Source organism: Mytilus trossulus, chromosome 4 (assembly GCF_036588685.1).
Source record: "Mytilus trossulus isolate FHL-02 chromosome 4, PNRI_Mtr1.1.1.hap1, whole genome shotgun sequence".
NCBI classification, from domain to species: domain Eukaryota; kingdom Metazoa; phylum Mollusca; class Bivalvia; order Mytilida; family Mytilidae; genus Mytilus; species Mytilus trossulus.
The window spans coordinates 61,332,174-61,353,895 of NC_086376.1; the positions used below are offsets into that span (position 1 = coordinate 61,332,174).

At 31.8% G+C, this 21,722-nt stretch overlaps 1 protein-coding gene across 4 annotated transcripts; it reads right to left on the reverse strand.

The window, feature by feature from the left end:
* Nucleotides 1-4,886: 4,886 nt before the first annotated feature.
* Nucleotides 4,887-20,107, reverse strand: LOC134715690 (KAT8 regulatory NSL complex subunit 3-like). 4 transcript variants are annotated; one of them, XM_063578039.1, is made up of 14 exons: nucleotides 20,002-20,107; nucleotides 17,383-17,573; nucleotides 15,968-16,132; nucleotides 14,700-14,790; nucleotides 13,941-14,024; nucleotides 13,023-13,124; nucleotides 12,228-12,362; nucleotides 11,656-11,874; nucleotides 11,286-11,357; nucleotides 9,739-9,813; nucleotides 9,008-9,229; nucleotides 8,410-8,517; nucleotides 7,778-7,850; nucleotides 4,887-7,036 (listed from the first exon to the last, which is right to left on the reverse strand). In XM_063578039.1, exons 2-14 carry the CDS (start codon nucleotides 17,538-17,540, stop codon nucleotides 5,511-5,513), a joined length of 3,030 nt encoding a protein of 1,009 aa, XP_063434109.1. In that variant the 5' UTR covers nucleotides 17,541-17,573; nucleotides 20,002-20,107; the 3' UTR covers nucleotides 4,887-5,510. The 4 variants fall into 4 exon arrangements, with proteins under 4 accessions (XP_063434109.1, XP_063434110.1, XP_063434111.1 ...); XM_063578040.1 differs by having other exon boundaries at nucleotides 20,039-20,097; XM_063578041.1 differs by lacking the exon at nucleotides 20,002-20,107 and adding an exon at nucleotides 19,941-19,957 and having other exon boundaries at nucleotides 15,980-16,132.
* Between the last annotated feature and the right edge of the window lie 1,615 nt (nucleotides 20,108-21,722).

Consider the following 21,722-nt stretch of genomic DNA (forward strand, 5'->3'; position numbering starts at 1 on the left):
TGTTGGTCAGAGTGTTTGTCGACACAGTCAATAAACGTCAAGGTTCAAAGATAAATGCATGAATGTGCGTACGACCGTACTTAACCAGGGATTTTCTATATCCCCGACTTAACATACCGTTTATGAGAATGATGCACCTTATTTATTAAAAAGCATTTTAGTAGTTATACAAGCGTCTTTGTTCGCATTAGAACGATTCAACCTTGAAAAATACTAAATATGCATGGTTTTTCCGATAAAAAATAAAATTTTAATGTGTTATGTATGTAATAACAAATACCGGTATATTGCATTTTAAAGAGAATTAAATCTACTGAATTGATTATTAAATTGTGTTGTATAGGTATTTCATATAACATGACAATTACAATGTCGTTAATGTAGTCAGTTTCTGTGTGAACTTTTTTCCTTGCAATGATTCTTCATTATATGTAAAAAGGCCTAAATGACATTAAGCAATATACCAACTGGGGAGTTTTCATTGTAAAAATCAGAAAGGAGTAAAAGCAAAATAAATTTACTACCCAAATAAATAAAATTTATAGAAGAAAGAGATTTTTTTGTTCATTTACTTTTTTTGTGTTGAAGACTTCAAAATTAAGTTCTGCTAAAGATTTCTTAAATATTTGACAAACTTACAAAGGTCTGGTTTTATAAGGTGAAGATTGACACATTGTTCAAGATAACATTCAATAACCAAAATTTTGACCATGATGTTATTCGAAAATTGCAGATGTGTTCTTGATCTTTGATCTAGTGATATGTATACGATTCATCCTGAAGAAATCTTAAGCTTCCAAGGACCAATTGACACAATTGTTTTTTTAATATAAAAAAGAAGATGTGGTATGATTGCCAATGCATGAGACAACTATCCACAAAAGACCAAAATGACACAAACATTAACAACTATAGGTCACCGTACAGCCTTCAACAATGAGCAAAGCTCATACCGCATAGTCAGCTATAAAAGGCCCCCACAGGACAATGTAAAAACTTGACCTGCGTATTATATTAAACAAAAAGTTTCTCAAATATCAAAGGTTTTCTTCAAGTTAAAAAAAAAAACATCTACAATACACTATATTACCCAAGTGATCATTAATCGAGACAAAGAGGTAGAAGTGATACACAACTTTCTGCAACACATATTCAGTAAAAATACATATACTGTGAACGAATTTGCTGTACTTCCTGATACCTAGGAACCATTTGAATGACAATGTTCATGCAACTGTTAACAGTGACAATATCACCATAGACCATAAGACTAGTTATTCAGTTGTTTCGGAACCACTTATTGTATTTGAAAGCATTTAAACCAGTTATGTGAACATTTTGACTTAACAGTTCAAATAAGTTTTTCCTATTCCAAATCCCTATATGGAAAGAGAAGCAAAATCAGTGTTTTGTAAAAAGACTGCTGGCCCCTTTACTTTGATATAGAAATAAGCTACCGGTATGCTAATACAGTGTATTGCAAATAAACTCATCAAAGATACCAGGTCTAAATCTTGTATATATGCCAGACACGCGCTTCGTCTAATCTAGAGGCTCTAAAGAGCCTGTGTCGCTCACCTTGGTCTATGTGAATATTCAACTAAGGACACAGATGGATTCATGACAAAATGGTGTTTTGGTGATGGTGACATGTTTGTAGATCTTACTTTACTGAACATTCTTGCTGCTTACAATTATCTCAATCTTTAATGATTGGCCCAGTTTCTTTCAGTGAAAAATGTTAGCAAAAATTTACAAATTATATGAAAATTGTTAAAAATTGACTATTAAGGCAATAACTCCTTAGAGGGTCAATTGAATATTTTGGTCATGTTGATTTATTTTTAGGTCTTACTTTGCTGTAAATTATTGCTGTTACAGTTTATTTCTATCTATAATAATATTTAAGATAAAAACCAAAAATGTAAAAATTTCCTTAGAATTGCCAATTAAGTGGCAGCAACCTAACAACCAGTTGTACAATTCATATGAAAATATTGCAGCAGATAGATATTGACCAGTCAAATTCACCCCCTGACAGATTTGCTCTAAATGCTTTGGTTTTCGAGTTATAAGCCAAAAACTGCATTTTACCCCTCTGTTCTATTTTTAGCCATGGCGACCATCTTGGTTGGTTGGCCGGGTCACAGGACACCATTTTTAATCTAGATACCCAATGATGATTGTGGCCAAGTTTGGTTTAATTTGGCCAAGTAGTTTCTGAGAAGAAGATTTTTGTAAAAGATTACTAAAATTTTGAAAAATGGTTAAAAATTGACTATAAAGGGCAATAACTCCTAAACGGGTCAACTAACCATTTTGAACCTGTTGACTTATTTGTAAATCTTACTTCGTTGAAATTTTTTGCTGTTTATAGTTTATCTCTATCTATAATAATATTCAAGATAATGACCAAAAATGGCAAATTTTCATTAAAATTACCAATTCAGGGGCAGCAACCTAACAACGGTTTGTCTGATTCATCTTAAAATTTCAGGGAAGATAGATCTTGACCTGATAAACAATTTTATCCCTTGTCAGATTTGCTCTCAATACTTTGTTTTTTCAGTTATAAGCCAAAAACCGCATTTTACCCCTCTGTTCTATTTTTAGCCATTGAGGCCATCTTGGTTGGTTGGCCTGGTCACGGGACACAATTTTTAATCTAGATACCCCAATGATGATTGTAGCCAAGTATGGTTTAATTTGGCCAAGTAGTTTTTGAGGAGAAGATTTTTGTAAAAGATGACAAAGATTAACGAAAAATGGTTAAAAATGGACTATAAAGAGCAATAACTCCTAAACAGGTTTACTGACCACTTCGGACCTGCTGACTTATTTGAAGATCTTACTTTGTTGAACATTTTTGCTGTTTATAGTTTATCTCTATCTAAAATAATATTCAAGATAATGACCAAAAATAGCAAAATTTTCTTAAAATTACAAATTCAGGGGCAGCAACCTAACAACGGGTTGTCTGATTCATCTGAAAATTTCAGGGCAGATAGAAGTTGACCTGATAAACAATTTTATTCCCGTCAGATTTGCGCTAAATGCTTTAGTTTTTGAGTTATAAGCCAAAAACTGCATTTTACCCCTATGTTCTATTTTTAGCCATGGCGGCCATCTTGGTTGGTTGGCCTGGTCAACAGACACAATTTTCAAACTAGATACCCCAATGATTGTGGCCAAGTTTGGTTAAAGGAGTAGGTCCGATAAAACCCCTTTTTGGCCCCAAAATTTAACAGTTTTACAAAATTGTTAAAATGTAAACTTTTAGTTATTTATTGGACAGTTGAATGCTTCTGCTACATAAATATGGGCTGATTTTGACAATACAATGCACATATATCTGGTTGTAGCACCATTAAGTCATGCTAAATTACTGAAATCTTCAAAGCTCTATCATTTTAGTTAAATTGTAGATGGTTTCCGTGTAAAATGAAAGTGGCCGCAATCGTGTTCATCCTTAATATTGAAATGTAAGTTGTATTTTATGATAATACATAACATATATAAAGGTTGTGGATGAACACGGATGCAGCCACTTTCATTTTTAACAAAAACCATCTGAAAAGTAACGTTTTTTGGCATATTTGAGAGATTTTTCATGTTTGAGCTTGAATCGGATCGTTTTTAATGACTAAATAAGTTAAAATCTTTCACAAAAACTAATTGAATCAAGTGAAATAGACACTTAAGGGTTTAAAAAGTGGTCAAAATCTTTCGTCAGATGAAACTGAAATTTGTGGCCAAAATGAGTCCTTACCGGACCTACTCCTTTGGCACAGTAGTTTCAGAGGAGAAGATTTTTGTAAAAGTTAATGACGACGGACGCCAAGTGATGAGAAAAGCTCACTTGGCCCTTCGGGCCAGGTGAGCCAAAAAGACTCATCAGTGACGCTCAAATCCAAAAATGAGAAAAATATCTATTAGAGACAAACTGAAGATGATCAACTATAAGTCACATTGAAGCATTTTACAATAAGTAAATCACATTCTGTATATAATTAGCAATTTATAATAGAAGGCCTCCACATGACAAAACGTAAAACAATCCAATCTAGCCTATTGACAAAATAATAAACAGAAAATATAACAAACAGCAATTGTAACCACTTAAAAACATGCTTCTGACTTCAGACCAGCACATATAGAATGGTTTAGGTGGGAATCTTGTTGGTGAGTCTTCTAGTTTTTTGTAGACAGTCTCTTTTGTTTGTTTTTTTTTTCTTCTCCATTATTTCACTGATATCTTTTCAACTTGTGTTTCTCCCTTTGGTATCTTTCACCCTTTTTTTTTATCTTTAAAACAAGGTAATGTTCATCAATATTAAACAATAACTTTTACAGAAAAACAATAACCGGGCTAGAATTCATTTTAGAAGTGACTTTTGTATTAAACAATCATGAGACTGAATGTTTGTTTGAAAGTCCATTAAGACAGAAAAATTTATCTTTGACATATAAAGGTGGTACCTAACACCTTGACTAAAATTAATTAAGCTCGTTTAATTTTCATAAAATTTTGACAAAAAATTTACTTTGACAAAAATATAAAAATTTCAAAAAACTTGAACCAATCACTTTCTCAGAAAAATTTGGTTAGATATATAGCAGTTTGAAAAACACTAATTTTGATCATTGAGAAGCTTAACATTTCAATAACTTCAACTATACAACGTAATTAAAACGTTTAGATGATTTACTGAGTTATCTCCCTGTTGTGTTAGGTACCACCTTAATGGACATTTATCTGTTTATGCTGATAAATATCAAGTAATTTATCACAGCACTCTGAACATGCTGAATACAGTCTTTTTTCATGTGTTTTTGGCTATAATAAACATAAGATACTTGGATTTTCTTTAAGACATGTACAAAAATGTATATAAATGATTTAATGATATAGCACATTGATACAACACAAAACAGTTTCAAGTAACAACTAGGTCTCATAACAAAACATTTACGGAAATGAATTTAAACAGCATTCATGCACATGATTGCCATTTCATAAACAATAATCTAGGTATAAACTTTGTATATTCAAATGTCATCTCCTATTTAAGGTTAAAATTTCAGTTTTAGCATTATAATAATGTTAAACACTTTGATGGTTATCTTAAAGGCTCCTCCTTCAGAAAAAACCAACCATCAAAGATAAAACTCTAAAGCCATGAAAACTAAGCACTATATCCTCCTTGGCCTTTAATAGATTTGTCTCACAATATTCAATGGTATGACAAGTTAACTAGAATGACACCATACCTCACATTTAACATTGTTTTGTTCTTCTCGCACAGATATACACATTTTGCATCTGAAATATGTCCTTCTCAACTGCGCAAGTGCATTTGTACATTTTTTTGAAAGAATAGTCACAAGAAAAACCTTGAGCAATGTTATCATCTTTATCCAAGATGTGTATTGAAAGTAATATTCTTGTCTGAGTGTAGTCCTTATTCTATTATTCTGTATGTTTTACTAAAGTTCATCAGATTCCTAGTTCAAAGGTCATACTGTTTTGGTGTTTTAATTCTCCTTGTTCTCGTAGCTGCAATGGTAGACAATGCAGGTTTAGGTGTGGCTGTGTACGATGTTACTGTTGTGGCAGCTGTAGATTTACTAGTCTTAGGAGTAACAGAATGAGTTGTAGTACTAGACTTTGGGACTGAGGACCCCACATGAGTTGTTGTGCTAGTAACTGGGGTCTTTTTTGATGTGGATTCATATGTTTTTGTAATGGTGTAGCTCCCTATTTGTGAAGAGCTAGGAGTTACAATGTTCGTGGATGTTCTTTGAATGACAGGACTAGATTCCAGTAAAGAATTGACTTTACCTAATGTTTCTGACGTAGTAATAGGTCTGATTATTCCTGATCCAGTGGTTTGGAGTTTAGTTGTGGATGGTGCAGAATGTATAATACTTTTGTCACTTGTAAGACTGACAGTTACTATATTTCCTTCCGTGACAGTGCTGACAATAGCTGGTCTTTGTGGCCGTGGTGGAGATGAATCATCTGTTTCCATGGTCATTGTTCCAGAGGACTCCATTTGATTACCCTTACTGGTTACAATCTGAACTGTAGAAGGTTTACTGATATCAGATAAACCTGGGCTGGGACTTTTAGTGGCATTTGAACTTGTTAATATTTTAGCCTGTGTCAAAGTAGCTGTGTTAGGGAACTTGATCAAACTCGCTGTAGTCAGAGGGAAATCATGGAATTGCAGTTTCTGAATGGCCTGAAGTTTCTCACTATCAGTCTGTGTGGTAGTAGATGAATTAATTGGAGTGCCTGGTGTGTGACTTGGGGATGAAGATGCTTCAAGTATACTTCCAGGCGAAACCATGGCAGGGGATTTTAACGATGACAACAATGTTGGAAGTGATTTATGTGTCTTGGTTTCTGTCGTTCTATTCACAGATGAATAAAGTAAATGTTGAATCTGACTTGTCATTGACTGAGCTGATGTTATATGGACAGATGGTTTGTATCCACCAGTTCTCAGAGCATTGTGTAATGAAGTGAGCGTAGAAGCTAGACTTGGTAAGGTGTTCTCCGACGATGTCTGTAAATGTTTTGACAGCATGCTTTCATTGTGATTACCTGCAGCTGCTTGAACGGAGGTTAAAGTATTGGCTGATACCTGTCGAACACTGTTTAACTGAGAAGTGCTGGCTAATGACGCAGCAAGAGACTGCTGCGCTGCTTTAGCTGCTAGTTGTGCCTTTATATCAGCTGATGTCAATGAACCTGCTAATGCCTGATGTGCAGTAGCCTTAGCAGCTAGCTGTGCCTTCAGATCAGAATATAAAGCAGATCCTTCCTTCAGAAGTCTATTCTGCATGTCTATCTCTTGTTTTATGTCATGTATTTGTCTCTGTCCTCGTAATAATCCTGATAACTCTGGTGCACTCTTCATAACATGAGTTGTACCTGGTGAAAACTTCGAGTCTGGTGCAGATTTAATTCTCTTCCGTGGAGGAGCCAGAGAATTATGAGTGGATTTCCTCTTAGGCACTATAGTTGAACCTAAAAAATTCGTAGAAGTATATAATAAAGAAGCTAATAAAAAATATATATTTTAAGACTAAGTGTATGATTGACAAAATTTTATGAGTTCTGAACTTCTGACTGAAGTTCAATACTGTAAACCAATTCATTTTGGCAGATACTTTATTTTGTGTATAGCCTATTTTAGGCAATTTCTTAGCTATTCAATATTGCAATTTTCACATTAACTCGATGTATTTTAAAAAGACTAAATCCAAGTTCTACAGATCTTCAAAAACTATTTACATTCGCATTATTTTTCCATCCACAGGAGTCATGCTAAAATAATTGCTGATATAAAATACATTTGCAACAATCTTCTTTTTAAATACTTTTTTGATACAAAATATAGTGTAATATTCCAGGTGTGAAACACTTTTGACCTCTGACTATAGGACAAACAGTCCATTTTTTACATCTTTTTCAATCAGAATTTAGCTTGGTCTTGCACAGAACTGTAGATTTGCAATATTTGTTGCTTTCAGTCGTTTTCTTAGATTTTCACTGCAGAATTTTACCTGAATCTTAGATTATCATCTTGATACCGCTTTTTAAGATTCTAGGAAATTCCTTTAAGTATATATCAAAAGAATGAACCGATTTTATCCATTTCGCATAGATTGAGTCTAATTTCTGAATTTCATCTTATTATGAAACCATTTTATCAATTTTTGGCATTTTTGGAATATTTATTGTGAATATAAGGATATATATATATACCTGTATGTTGAGCTTTCGTGCCAATTTCAGTTTTTATATGACTTGCCCCTGAAACTGTCATTAATTTCTCATTCTGAAATAGAAAGATTAAGATAAGTAGTACTAATAAAAATTGTGATTTAAGAAAAAATAATTGGAAAGAGAGGTAGTGCTTATGTGAAAAAAAAATCTTTTCAAATGGTATGTGAAATGAAACACTTTAATAGAATAAATTGACTGGCTATTCTTTTTTTTTTATCAAGTTGAGTAATGCAACTGGTTTGAATATGGCAATTATAAGAACTTCCATCCTGATATTATTTGATAAGTGATGTAGCTTTATAAGAAATTAAAATAATCAAACTCACAACTGTGTCTGTTCTTCAAAAAATCAATAACAAATGCCATCAATAATTTCTAATTTACAGTACATGTACTATAATTTGAGTTTTTATATCTATTCGCCCAAGAAATCTTGTAATTGCATTAAAATTGGTTACCATTATCAAAGTCAATCGAAAGAACCAATACTTAAAGTATCTATTACGAAATATAAATCAAATTGTGTTAAGGGAGAAAAGCTATTTTAAGTATGACTAATTTATCTTAATCCTATACCAACTCAGAAAACACTTTTATAATATAAAGCCTACCCTTTTTTTTGGTTTCTTCTTCATTTCAGCATCTGACGCCTCTGGTGTTTCTATATACTGGGATGTTGACTGTGATAATATTCCACCAAGAAATTCAGATATTTCATCCTAAAAAATATAAACAGAAAACTTTTCAGTTTGTTTACAGTAAGACAGCACTGTGATGAGCTAATATAGTTGGCATTACTTCATTATTCCTTGATAAAACAAATGAACAAGCGATTAATAGCTGTGAAACAAATCTAATCAATTTTATTGCATCAATTATTTGTGCAGATTTGTCTGTAGTAAAACACTTTTTATAGTGCATAAAATTTCTTGACTTGGCAGGTAGTCATGAAAATATGAATATTTCGTTAACACTACATTTTCTAGGAATATCAATATATACATATCTATTCAAGCTTCCAAGTCATCATGTCAAACAAAACATAGGCAGAGGACTACAAAGCAGATAATGTGGACAACAACATTAAAAGTAATCCTTTATGTGGCCCTACCATGAACACTGTCAGGAGACACAATAATAGCATCATTTAGTTGTACCTTTACACATGTCATGAGTAAACAATTTAAAATAAACCATATAAATATTTACCATAATCTTTTTATCACAAACAATCTGTGTAATTCCTTCTTGCTTTCGTTTTGCCCTTGACATTCTGAGTTGGTTATCAGCGCCACCTATGACAACTAAAGCATTCTCTGCCCTCATTCTCTCACGCAGATCTTCCATATCATCCATATTTGTTGTTGTTGAGTTCTGACCAATCACAAACAAAGAAGGAGTTGTCAGGTCTAGTAACGAATCTTCTATATCCTTAAAATAAAAAGAATATACTAGTTTATTAAACATTTATTTGAAAAGTACAAACATGGCTTGGCAAAAGAACTAATATATGTTACATAATATAATATGTGGATTAGCAGTGAAATACAATAACAATATACACATTAAAAATTCTGTTCATGCAGATCTATATGCTGGACAGACAGCTAGAACACAATCACATTGATCTTCAATAAGTTTGAATTCATTTATTAATTTTGCAAATTATAAATAACAATGCAAATTCTGAGAAACTTGGATAATTGTGTAAAAGACTTTAAATGCTTTTAAGACAAAGCAATTTGATTCTTTCTGATTATTTGTTAGCTTTGTCTAAAAATAAATTGCGAATATACTTCAGATCCCTGTTTCAAAGGGTAAGGACATACAATTGTATTGAAATTTTTCATTCATTTATATGGACAAGTTTAACAATGCCCTTACATTTCCTATAAAAAAAAAATCTAACCTTTATCGCCTTGGTAACATGTTCTACTTACCCCTCTATATCCACTGATGCCACTCAATGGTAAACCAAGACATACAACAGCAGACACAGTTTCTTGTAGTGCCACCTAAAACATGGGTACTATTATTATTTGATAAATACATGGAACAGAGTCAGTTAAATGTCCCACAGATGCACATATTTCATCTGTTCAAGGGCAATTAATTAAAAGTTTATTTTTATAATTCTATTGATATCCTGCAAGAAATGTATTTCTATTTCAAAGGGATATAACTCCTGTTTGAAAAGTTGATCAGCACTGTTTATCAAGTTTTTCATTTGACCTTGTTGATAGATAAAGAAGATATTGACAGTAAAATTTTAAACAAAAGACATCAAAAGCATTTCTTAATGCAATTCAAACAAGCCATAAAGAAAAAAGTTTAAAAGATCTAAATAAGTTCCGATCTCTTATTAATGGGTCTTTATATGGTTAAGCTGGTACCTAACACTACAGGGAGATAAATCTGTAAAGTCAACTCAATGTTTTAATTATGCTGTGTTGTTAAGGATGTACACCTCTGAGGTGCCAAAAATTTCTAGAATTAAACTTTTTTTCTTAACCTGATTTTTGGGTTTATAAGACTGTAACAAAATAATTGGCGAAGAAAAAATAATATGGTGGTGCACTTCTTTTTTTGCTACGGCTCTTTGAAATTGACCAATTTTGATGAATTTCCCATTTTTCATCGATTTGTACCTATTTTTGGGTTATTATCTGGAAAAAAATCACAGTTCCACAATTAAACTTTTTTTTATACTTTCTATAAAGATGAAGTGGACCAATCTGAATAAATTTTACTTAAAATAAATATAGGTAGGTGTTAATATAAGAAAGTTTTATCATATTTTGACGCTTTTTTGTTTAAAATTTACCATGCTGTCAATTTTCTATTTTTGCGATTTTTCTCAGTTTTAAGAACAAAATGCATATTATTTCAACTTTTTTGTTATAAATGATTGATAAAATACATATCTAAGAAATTTGAAAAGACCAAAAAGAAATGGGATGTACATGATTCTTGTAAAATCATTTTTTGTATCCCTCACCCATTTTCTCAAAATTTTGGCTAAAAATACTGACTTAATTGGGCGTAAAATTTGTAAACTGGATTACTCAAAAACTGTTCAGTGTAAATACACAATTTTTTCACAGAGTTATGTTTAACTATAATATTTTTAGAATTCATTGATATTTTCTACCTGTTTCACATGATTTGGAAATAATTCAAGAACGAGATTTCAACGAGACTGAACGAGACTGAAATGTCAGAAGAATACATCCTTAAGGGAATATCAAGCTTCTCAATGATCAAATTTGGTGTTTGTCAAACTGCTATATAACCAGTGCAATTTTTCTGATAAAATGGATGGTTCAAAATTTTTGATATTTTTATATTTCTTTAAATAGTAAATACTTAGTCAAAATTTTATGAAAATAAAACGAGCCCAATCAATTTTTGTGAAAGTGTTGGGTACCACCTTAATGAAAATTCATAGGCAAGTCAATGATAAATCATAAGTTATGTTTCTACTTACATGACAAGCAATTAATGAGCCTGTATCCCATCCTAGTAAAACTATTGGTTTATGTTGAAAATGTCCTTTTAGCTGAAAAATAACAGGTTTGTACTTTATACAGAAAGATATTCTAGTTATAGGGAAGCTCTATTTACTGCTAAGGTTTCACAAGCGTAAATTAACATGCACTGTGACCAAAAAATATGTTGTACAAATCTATGATGTTTAAGCTATCCAAGTTTTTCTATACGAAAACAATATTTTGTATGTGAAACCAAAACTGTCTATTTATTGCTTTTAAGTTAAGCAGCATTCAATTACCATGCCAACTTAGAGCAATAATTTTTGTAATCTGATAGTTTTTTGTATAAATAATAAATAAATTTACCTCCAAGACTTTTGTATGTACAGCTCCAACCATATGTTCTAAGCACTGAGATATACCAACACCTTTACTGCCATTCACCGTGTGCATGGTGACAGGGATGACCTTGCCAAGGTTAGATAACTGAGAATTCCAGAATCTTGTTCTTTTAGAGTAAGCATGACCTCCTGCAGATGGTACAGAGGGCGCTACTATGATCAAAGGGTTTCCTGGCAACTTTTGCTGAAATAATAAAATACAAAATACTATACATCAATGTTACTTTGATTCGCTATAACTGTAAAAAATATCTTATCATTTAAAAGAAATTGTTAGTGTTCTTATTAGGGCTATTCCAGAAATAAGTGTATTGGGGTTTGAAGGCACCTTATCATAACCTTCCCATCCCCTGATCCTTACATCTAATTTTGGAATATCATATCCTGAGGAAATTAATTTAAATTTCAATGATTTGCATGATTTGTTTTAGAAAACATCTAAAATTTTATTATAATACCTTTTATTATATTTTCCTTAAAATTGAAAGTTCTTTTAACAATTCTGATAATTTTTTACTGGTTATATCAATAACTTACAGGTTTTTGTTGATTATAAGTACTCAAGACTGGGTCCCATGGCCTTTTCAGCAGTAAATGTAATGCTTCTATGGACGTTGCTGATTTGCCACTTGCTAAACCAATAGCCACCATTTTATCTATCATTGTTGGCAACTGTAATGTAGAATTTACATGAAATATTTATCAATAGGATTTAAAAAAAATCTTTGTGTGTCTTTATTGTGTCATTGCTTACAACCAGCATAAATACAGCACTATACTGGTTTATGTTTATTTCAAATACATTTACTCTTTTTTTACAATTTGTAGTTTAGATCTATGCTGTCAATAGAAATTTTAAAATGGGGGAGTAGGTTCTCCTTGTGCATGTCATTTAAATATCAATGCATTCTCTATGGTCCAATCCTGGTTCAGAAACCTTTAATTAAGTGGTTGTTGTGTGTTGCTGTATAGCATATCTTTTCGTTAAGTACATAATTAAGACTGAAAGCATTTTGATTTGTAAAAAAAAGTTTTAAGTTGTCATGTCTGTGCCATTTTTAGTTTACTATGTAGTACATTGTAGTATGGATTAGTTCATTGTTGAAAGCAGTACTGTGATCTGTAGTTACTCATCTACCTCATTGTGTCTGTTGAAAAGTTGTCTCATTAGCAATCATACCACATCTTAATTCTATATTGGTAGTTCTATTCCTTTTATTGACAAGAACCACCAATAAAACTATGAGGGAAAAAACAACAAATCGAAATTTATTGTTTTGAGTGTCTCCATCATCCCCATCAATTTTAGAACACCCCTTATAACAATCTTACCTTTGCCCTGAGGGTCTGTAATACATCTAAATATGATGCTAACATCTGGATACTTAAATTCTCTATCAGTAAATTATGTAACCATTGTGTCAATTTGGAATCCTGAAATATATTAAGGTCTTATTTTATGGGGAAAATCTCATGGCCTCAAAATTCATATGTGCTGAAAAGATAAATAAATATGTTTGTGGAGATTTTTGAAAATGTATCATGCATTTTTCAAACAACATTTAATTGTGGGAAGGAAAAATTCTTATTTAACTTTCCCAATGGAATTTAGAACACTGTCATGTTTGCATGAGTGAACTAATGTTTATAGACAAAAACAGCAATGTACATATTAAAAGATAAAAACTTGTAAAGGCTCAGCAGAACCCAGTGCCTTGCCTACTTTTGCTGTTATCTATGTTTTCAGTGAAATAGGGGAATGCACAAAACAGATTTACAGTACTGATATAAAAATCCAGGATGGTTAATGAATCTAGTAAATGGCTTAAAACTTTAACTGCTGACTATGTAATGATAACTGGAAGAAACATTAAGTCCATTTATAAATAATATATGGAAAAACAGAATTATTTTTTCACAAAATGTCCTTCTTGATACAAGCTTTTGATCATAAGCAAGCTTCTGCCCAAGTTTGGTACAAATCCAGATTAATCTAAGAAAGTGATTAAAGTTTTAAAAACTTTAACCTAAGAGTGAATGTAATGTTAACTGGTAGAAAAAACTAATTCCATTTATAAGTAAAATATAGATATACAGGATTTTCTTTTTAAAAATTTACTTCTGAATACTATCTTAAGATCATAAACAAGTTTCTACCCAGAAACAATGATTGTAACATAATCAAGAACATTAAAGAATAACCACACTATGACCCTGCAGTTTGCCATACTAATCTTATTAACATATTACCCATGATACACCAGCCAGAGCCTGTCTGATTCGTCTTGCTGTTTTATCTATATGAATCCTTCTCATTATTGGTTCATTTTTTGTCTGTTAAAATAAAAATTAGGATAGATTAGAATAAAGATGACATGAATGGTATTTCATTTTACAAACTGACTTCAATGAGAGGTCTCAACATTGACTCAAAGTCTTATATAATTTAACCAGAACAGTATTCTATAGATTAAATTTCTGACCACGTGAATCAAGGTCATCTAAATGACAGGTTTAATGGTATATAATGAAAATTTCTAATAAGAAAACTTGTAAATAGCTTTCTCCATATCAAATATCTGTGGTAAACTGTAGTAACCACAGTTTCCCAAACTTTAGAAGAATATCTGCTCAATCAATTTTATTCTAATAAGGTGATACCTAACACTACAGGGAGATAACTCTGTAAAATCAGCTTAACATTTTATTTACGTTGTGTTGTGAAGGGAATATTAAGCTTCTCAATGATCAAAATTAGTGTTTTTCAAACTGCTATATATAACCAGTGTAATATTCCTGATAAAATGGTTGGTTCAATTTTTTTATTTTTTTTATATTTTTGTCAAAGGGTCAAAGTAAATACTTTGTCTAAGTTTTATGAAAATTAAAGGTACCACCTTAAAACATCATTGTTAATTCACATGTATAAAGAGTTATACATTACTGAAAGAAATTAAAGATAAAATAAAGCTATATAACAACTTAAGATACATTGATTTGTAACCTTACATCAACATATGACAGCCTGGCAAGTCTATCTGACTGTAATGCCTTCATCACTTTATTAAACAACCTGTTCTGTTGTAAACTCCATCCATTCCTTAAAGAAATAAACAAACAATGAATAACTTATAAACTAACTTGTTCAGAGAAATTGTAATAGAAGAGTGAGAAATTACTAGTAGTTCATGTAAGGCTTCTGCCCTAAAAACCTGATTATTTATAGTCACATTTTATACTTTTTACCCTTATTCACCAAATGAATGAAAATTCAACTCTCAAGTTCAAACTTTCTGTGACCGGTGTTACTGTGTATCTCATGTTTTATTTTTTTATTTTCAAAAGTATTACTTGAACTCAACGAATTCCCCATATTTGACAAAATATCAAAGAAATGAACAGGCATCTGACAATGATTTTGATGTGTTCACAAAATAATGTCAAAATGTGAATATGATGAATGGTTTAAAAAAAGTCTGTATCTATATACTATTGTATTTTAACTCACCCAGTCACAAGATAGAATACAAATTACGTATTAATCACAGTAAAAATTACAAGCTTAAAGCTTAAATTAGTACTTTTATGAATTTCCTAACTTAAACAAGTAAACATCAGCATATTTCATACCAGAAAGATGAAATCACTATTCACGCAGAAAGCAAAGGTTTTAACTAAGCAGTATAATGCAATGTTTGAAGCATGATTTCCCCAGTATGAAATGACAATGAAAGTGATAATGATCACATGATTATGTGCAGAACTATCATTAGTATCTAAATATGTCACGCATAGATATGCACACATAAATATGTCACGCATAGATATGCACACATAAATATGTCACACACAAAATGTTTTCACGTCATACATTTGTTAAATCAAATAGGTTACAAAAATTATGATTGTTATTTTTTTAGGTCTATAAAATCAGTTCAAATGCAAATCTACCTTAAGATCTAACTATTCTTCAAATAATAATTATAATTGAAATGTTAATTATTTAATGTTTACCAAAATATTTGATACATCACAAATATCTAACAAAGTGTTTGTGTGTTTTTTTATTTCAAATCTTATATAATAGTCTCATTTAACTCATTGCTGAGATAAACTATCATTCAAACGTTTTAAAATCTATTCATATTTTTAAAGAAATTAATTATGAATGAAATATTGGTTTCTAACTGTTTATGATTATTGAACAAGTTATTAAACGTGAAATGAATGCAAGATGAAAATGAGGTGTTACCATGATCCCCATGAAATCAACAGACATTTGTTTAAACCTTGAAATTCTTTCTTCCCAGTCCTCTGGGCTTTCTTCTGTTCTCATTAGAGGTACATGTCGTCCACACTCCTGCATTAGACTTCTGGCTTTAGCTGTGTCATAGGGTGGCTTGCTGGGTTCTGTTACTGTACAAACATCTATTTCTGCTTCCCTGAAATTGAAAGCAAACTTGTTTACAAAAGAAACAACTGTTAAAATGTTATATCAAATTTCAAGCACATATTGATCCAACATATTCATGAAATAAGAAGAAGTTTTTCTTTAATTATCATTATCTCTTCCCTTTTTTTCCCTGTTTGTTGGTGTGTTTTTTGCGTAGATAGTTTTATAGTTTATTTATATGAGTTATGTCATCTTGTGTTTGCATGTTTATGTCTGTTTGTCTAAAAAAGAAAGTATGATATACATGTAAGTCTTAATGAGACAAATTTCCATCAGAAGACTAAAGGACAAGGATATAAACAACTATAGGTCTTCTCTGTTGTTTCTATTTTTTTTGTGCTGTCAATAGTACTTTCATTCATCAAAGTACATTTAACAATTTTGTTAAGTTTAAATTTGGATGATCTTGTTTTAATTTGGTGCAACTTTCTTACTTACATTTAAAATCAAGGAATTCCTTAAAAATAATGAGAAACATATATGTTTAATCTATAAAATAAAATCAAACAGACCTATAAAAATCTAATTGCAGGTGTTGGTTTAATATATTCATATCTTTATTATGTTTACATCGCTTGTATGGTCATTTGAGGTCAAATCGATAGTTAATTAGATGGCGTCTGGACTAAAATTCATACGAAACGAACCTACATATACACTACCCCATGCTCTGTAAACTGTTTCTTTTGGACTTTTGGGAGTTTGGATAGATGTTTTATATTGTTAAAAATCAAATATGAGAATTTGAGTCAAATCTGTCACCATGAATTTGACAGCTAGTGCCCCTTTAACCCTTTCCTCCATTGAAATATTTTTTTTGCATACTTGATTCGCATAGGATTTTTTTGATAAAATGCTGAACTTATGCTTTGAAGTATTAAGGCATTGTGAAAAACAACTAGTTCATCAAATAAATTTAAGTCAGATATTCCTATGATATTCCTTTTCATATTGGATACAAACTTTATTAAGTCAACTGCAGACACTTTGTAGTCAAAGTGTTTCAACTGAGGTACTACACAGGCGTCAAAAGGCGTCATTATGGAGTAAGGGGGGTGGCGTCAAAAGGTGTCATTATGGAGGAAAGGGTTAAGCACTTAATAAAAAAACAATTTCAACTAATTATTTACATGAATGACCCAGCTAACAGTACCTCACATTTAATCAAAGATCAGTTAATACTATGATAACAAACGTCAGCTTGACAGTTTATTTTATATTAGTTATCATAACCATTACCTGTTTTGAACATGCATTTGTGTAAGATGTGGTAGCTTGGGCATATATAATTTTTTGATTGGTCTGGCATTACTGGCATCTGGATGAGCACTCCACGGCTTGGAATAACAATGGTCCATGGCCACTGTATTGCCTCTGTCTGGTTGGTAAAAATCCATTTTAAACAAAAATTATCTCTACTGTAAAATGATCTGAAACAAAAATTCAAGATTGTTCACAATTCATAGAAATGAAAAGTTTGCAGATAAAATACACATTTACATGTATTTATTCCAAGGTTATAATTGATTACTGTGGATTCAATAGTTTTCGTGGATCAAGGAAAACTAGTATGCTCTGGAATATTTAATTTCGTGGTTTTGCCGTTGTCTGCGTACAAGCCTATAGCATGTTTAGAAAATTTGCCATTCTTTGAACATTTAATTTCATAGTTTATCTGTTACCATGGTAACCATGATGAAAAATGAACAGATTGATGCCCGATTTATGTAATTCCAAGGCCATCAGTCGGCGCCAGAATTGAAGAAGCAGCCCATCTATTTTGGGTGGGCAAATATCCACTTTTTGATATGGGACGAGCTCTGATGTCCCCAGCTTTTCTGGCAAAACAGCCGTTGGATGTCAGAGTAATATCAGACTAGTTATTGTATGATTTTGGCCTTGAATCTCTAGGTCAAAGTAGGGGACAACTTTGACCAGCCTAGGCCTCCAAAGTACCATTCTAGTTTTATTGAGGATTTATTTCCAGTCTGGGTACAACAGGGAAGCAAGTTAACTCGTACCAACGAAAACTCGTACCATGTTAACTTGTACCAAAAAAGTTAACTCGTACCACTGGGAAGTCGTACCACTAAAATCTCGTACCATCAAAAATATATTAAAAATTACGAATATTTTATGGTATTTTTTTGTAAACTTAATAAAACTAATGTTGCATTACTTGAATTTTATACTGGATCTTAAGGTTCATCATAACCTTTTGGCTAAAATGGCCGTATTTACACCCCAAATTTTACTCTGAGTACAGACTAACCTATACACCTGCAACAGTTTTAAGGGATGGCAGGAACTAGATATATAAATTTTAAATGCATTTTATGTTTCAGAAAATTATTAACTTTTCTAGATTTTGCTATCCATTTTTTTTCGTTCCTGCAGAAAATTAACTAAGTAGTGATAACAATTGAGAAACTCCCCTCATATAATCAATGTTGTGAGTAGTATTGATTTAAATGGACAATAGACACCTGTAAACAATAGGTGATTTAACAGGTTTAAACTGTGTAACTGAGTGGACCGTATCAAATGAAACTCGAGTGTTTGTTTATTTTGCTTTCTTCTGCAGACTGGAAAAAAATGCACATCAAAATGCAGGTAAGTTTTTCAATTTCTGAAACGTAGACTTCATATGCATTGGTACGAGTTTTTGTAAAGTGGTACGAGTTTACAGTGGTACGGGATAACTATAATTCGTACAATACTGATTCTGACACGAGGTACTGACAATTCCAGTACATTTAAAGGGTGATTTTCACCCTCCCACACACTTCTCTTGTACTGTTGTACGAATTATAGTTATCCCGTACCACTGTAAACTCGTACAACAGTACAAGAGAAGTGTGTGGGAGGGTGAAAATCACCCTTTAAGGTTCATCATAACAAATGGACAAATATAGCCGTATTTTTACCTCAAAAACTACTCTGTGTACATACTTACCTGTGCTGTTTGAAAAGTTTTAATGCCTAGCATCCACTAGATATATAAAAGTTAAATGCATTTTGTGTTTAAGAAAGATAAAATCTTTCTTGGTTTTTGCTGGGCATTTTTTTTCCTTTCTTCAGAAGGTGCAAAAATAAACAAACACCTGAATTACTTTGATACTGTCAACTCACTGACTCAGATAAACTCTTTAACTCACCTACAGTTGTGAAGATACCTGGGGTGTGTTTGGATATACGCCTGAGGCTTCCAATGGTTAACCATAGGTACCTATGGTTTGATATTTTATACACAAAATACCAAACCATAGGTACCTATGGGTAACCATAGGAAGCCTCAGGCGTATATCCAAACACACCCATTGTGTCCATGTCAATTAAGGACAATGAAAACAATACAAACCGGTTTTTTACCTGAGGGAGCATCTCATAGTTGTTCCACAACTTAGTCAATTTTCACACCTTTTGCATGAAGGAAAAAAAATGCCCATCAAAATCCAAAAGAGATTTTATCTCTCTGAAACACAAAATGGATTTAATTTTTATATATCTAGTGGATGCTAGGCATTAAAACTTTTCCAACTTTACAGGTAAGTCTGTACTCAGAGTAATTTTTGGCATGTAAATACAGCCATATTTGTCCGTTTGTTATGATGAACCTTAAATGTACTGAAATTGTCAGTACCTCGTGTCAGAATCGACTCGGGACCATCAGCACTGTAGCCATCGGTCTTAACCAGGCCACTAGACCACGAACTCACTCTTAAAATAATATATATATATATATGATGTTGTGATGTTCACTGTTTTGAGATGATTTCGTCATAGAAAACAGCGACCTTTTAAATATCAGGATCAAATGTTTGACGGCGAAAACACTGTCGTAATTGAGATTCTTACAAATAATTGGGAATGCTGTCTTATGAAGCATTCATACTTAAATACATCGACAAAATAATATATTATTTAGCATTCCACGCCAAAATATACTAAGAGGTGAAGGCCAAATTTCTAAATGTGTTACGATTCCGGAATGGATATCATTGGTTTCGGAATCCACAGCTTCGCGTGAAAAAAATATATAAGATAAAAACCCACTGATTTTGACATGACAAACCTTCCAGAAATTAATTTGAAAAATTTCTTTAACTCAACCTTGGATTTAAAACCATAATCACCATAAAAAGATTGATAGATAGTTTCGAACAACTATTAAAAAAAAAAGTTTTTGCTTGTGGAAAAAATAAAAAAAAGTGTAACTCAGACAAAAAACTAACCCAAATTGAAGTTGAATGGTTGCTGCCAACCCTTTGTATGAGTAAATTTTTCCTATAGAAGAGACAAGTTGAATCCATGACAGGAGACAGTCATCAATGAATATTAAAACAACAAAATAATAGACAAGATACAATAAAGTTATCTTCCAGTAACCTTTTTGTTTCAGATGTAATGCTGGATATTATGATTGATTGATTGATTGGTTTTTAATGCCACTTTCAAAACTATTGTGCTATTTCATAGATGCCAGTTTTTATTGATGGAGAGAACCAAAGTCCCCTAAATATTTTGAGTCAAGACTAATAATGCAGGAATTTAATGCATCTTGGATCTTTATTGGACCATTATCATAACAAAATGATAGTTTATATAGCTAACTTGGTTGAAAGGGACACACCAGCTAGTGGAAACCTTCAAAATAGGACATACTTGTTTTTTTTTCTTGCTGTTCCTTTTGCCCTTTATATTTTAAACTAGTTCTTGGTATTTCATTTATGAACACTTTTGACATTTACAATTTTAAACTAGTTTCTGTATTTTTTAAGATATAAAGTGTGAAAATTGGTAGAAATTAATATGACAGCAGCATTAAATCAATGCAGAATGCCTAGGGTAGAAAGAAGTTGTCCTGTTTCTGCCATTTATGCTTTTAACCCAGCAAGAAGTGCAGAAAATATTAGGCTCAAGTGATATGGAAAGGCAACAAAAACACTTACCTTTACAACTTTGCCAGGTATCCATTGAGCTTGATTACATTTAATTTCCTTTTGTAATCAACTTGCACAAAGTTTTTTTTCTGACCCCAATTAAAGTGGATATCTTGAAACAAATATTTTTTTTAAATTCAATCACACAAGCATTTTTGATGTTTTCTTTTGAAAAATAACCACACTTTTTCTATTAAAGGTGATGTTGCAGGCCCTCCCAAACTGTAAATTTTGTGTCACAATGACCAGGAATTTAAGCCAAAACCATGTTAGCTTTTGTTATACCATTTGTCTAATATTTGTATGTTTTTTAATATTCACAACACTTTTTAGGCTGATCAGATAAAATAAATCATGATGCATTGCCTTGAAAATATTATATATATTAAGACAAAAGGTAAGCCTCAAATTGGTTACAAAACTTACTTGATAGCCAATGGAGGTAAGACCCTAGTTAATCTATAGCATATCTGGTTGTTGCAGTTTTATAGCAAAAAATATTGAAACACCATACAATTTGTTTTTCCTGTTGCTTCCAAATTAGTTGTTTAGCGGGTAATGAAGCAGAAAATTCTTGAAATTCTATTAACTTTTTTAAATTGTTTCTTAACACATAAAAACGAAACCAGGACTCAC

What these genes read in the sequence shown, in the direction of transcription:
- LOC134715690 (XM_063578039.1), bottom strand. Translation starts at nt 17,540, where the DNA reads ATGGATTTTTACCAACCAGACAGAGGCAATACAGTGGCCATGGACCAT. An exon ending in CTCTGGCTGGTGTATCATGG is followed by an intron (nt 13,125 to 13,940) that starts GTAATATGTTAA and finishes AATATATTTCAG; the next exon opens with GATTCCAAATTGACACAATG. An exon ending in AGAAGAAACCAAAAAAAAGG is followed by an intron (nt 7,851 to 8,409) that starts GTAGGCTTTATA and finishes TTTCTATTTCAG; the next exon opens with AATGAGAAATTAATGACAGT.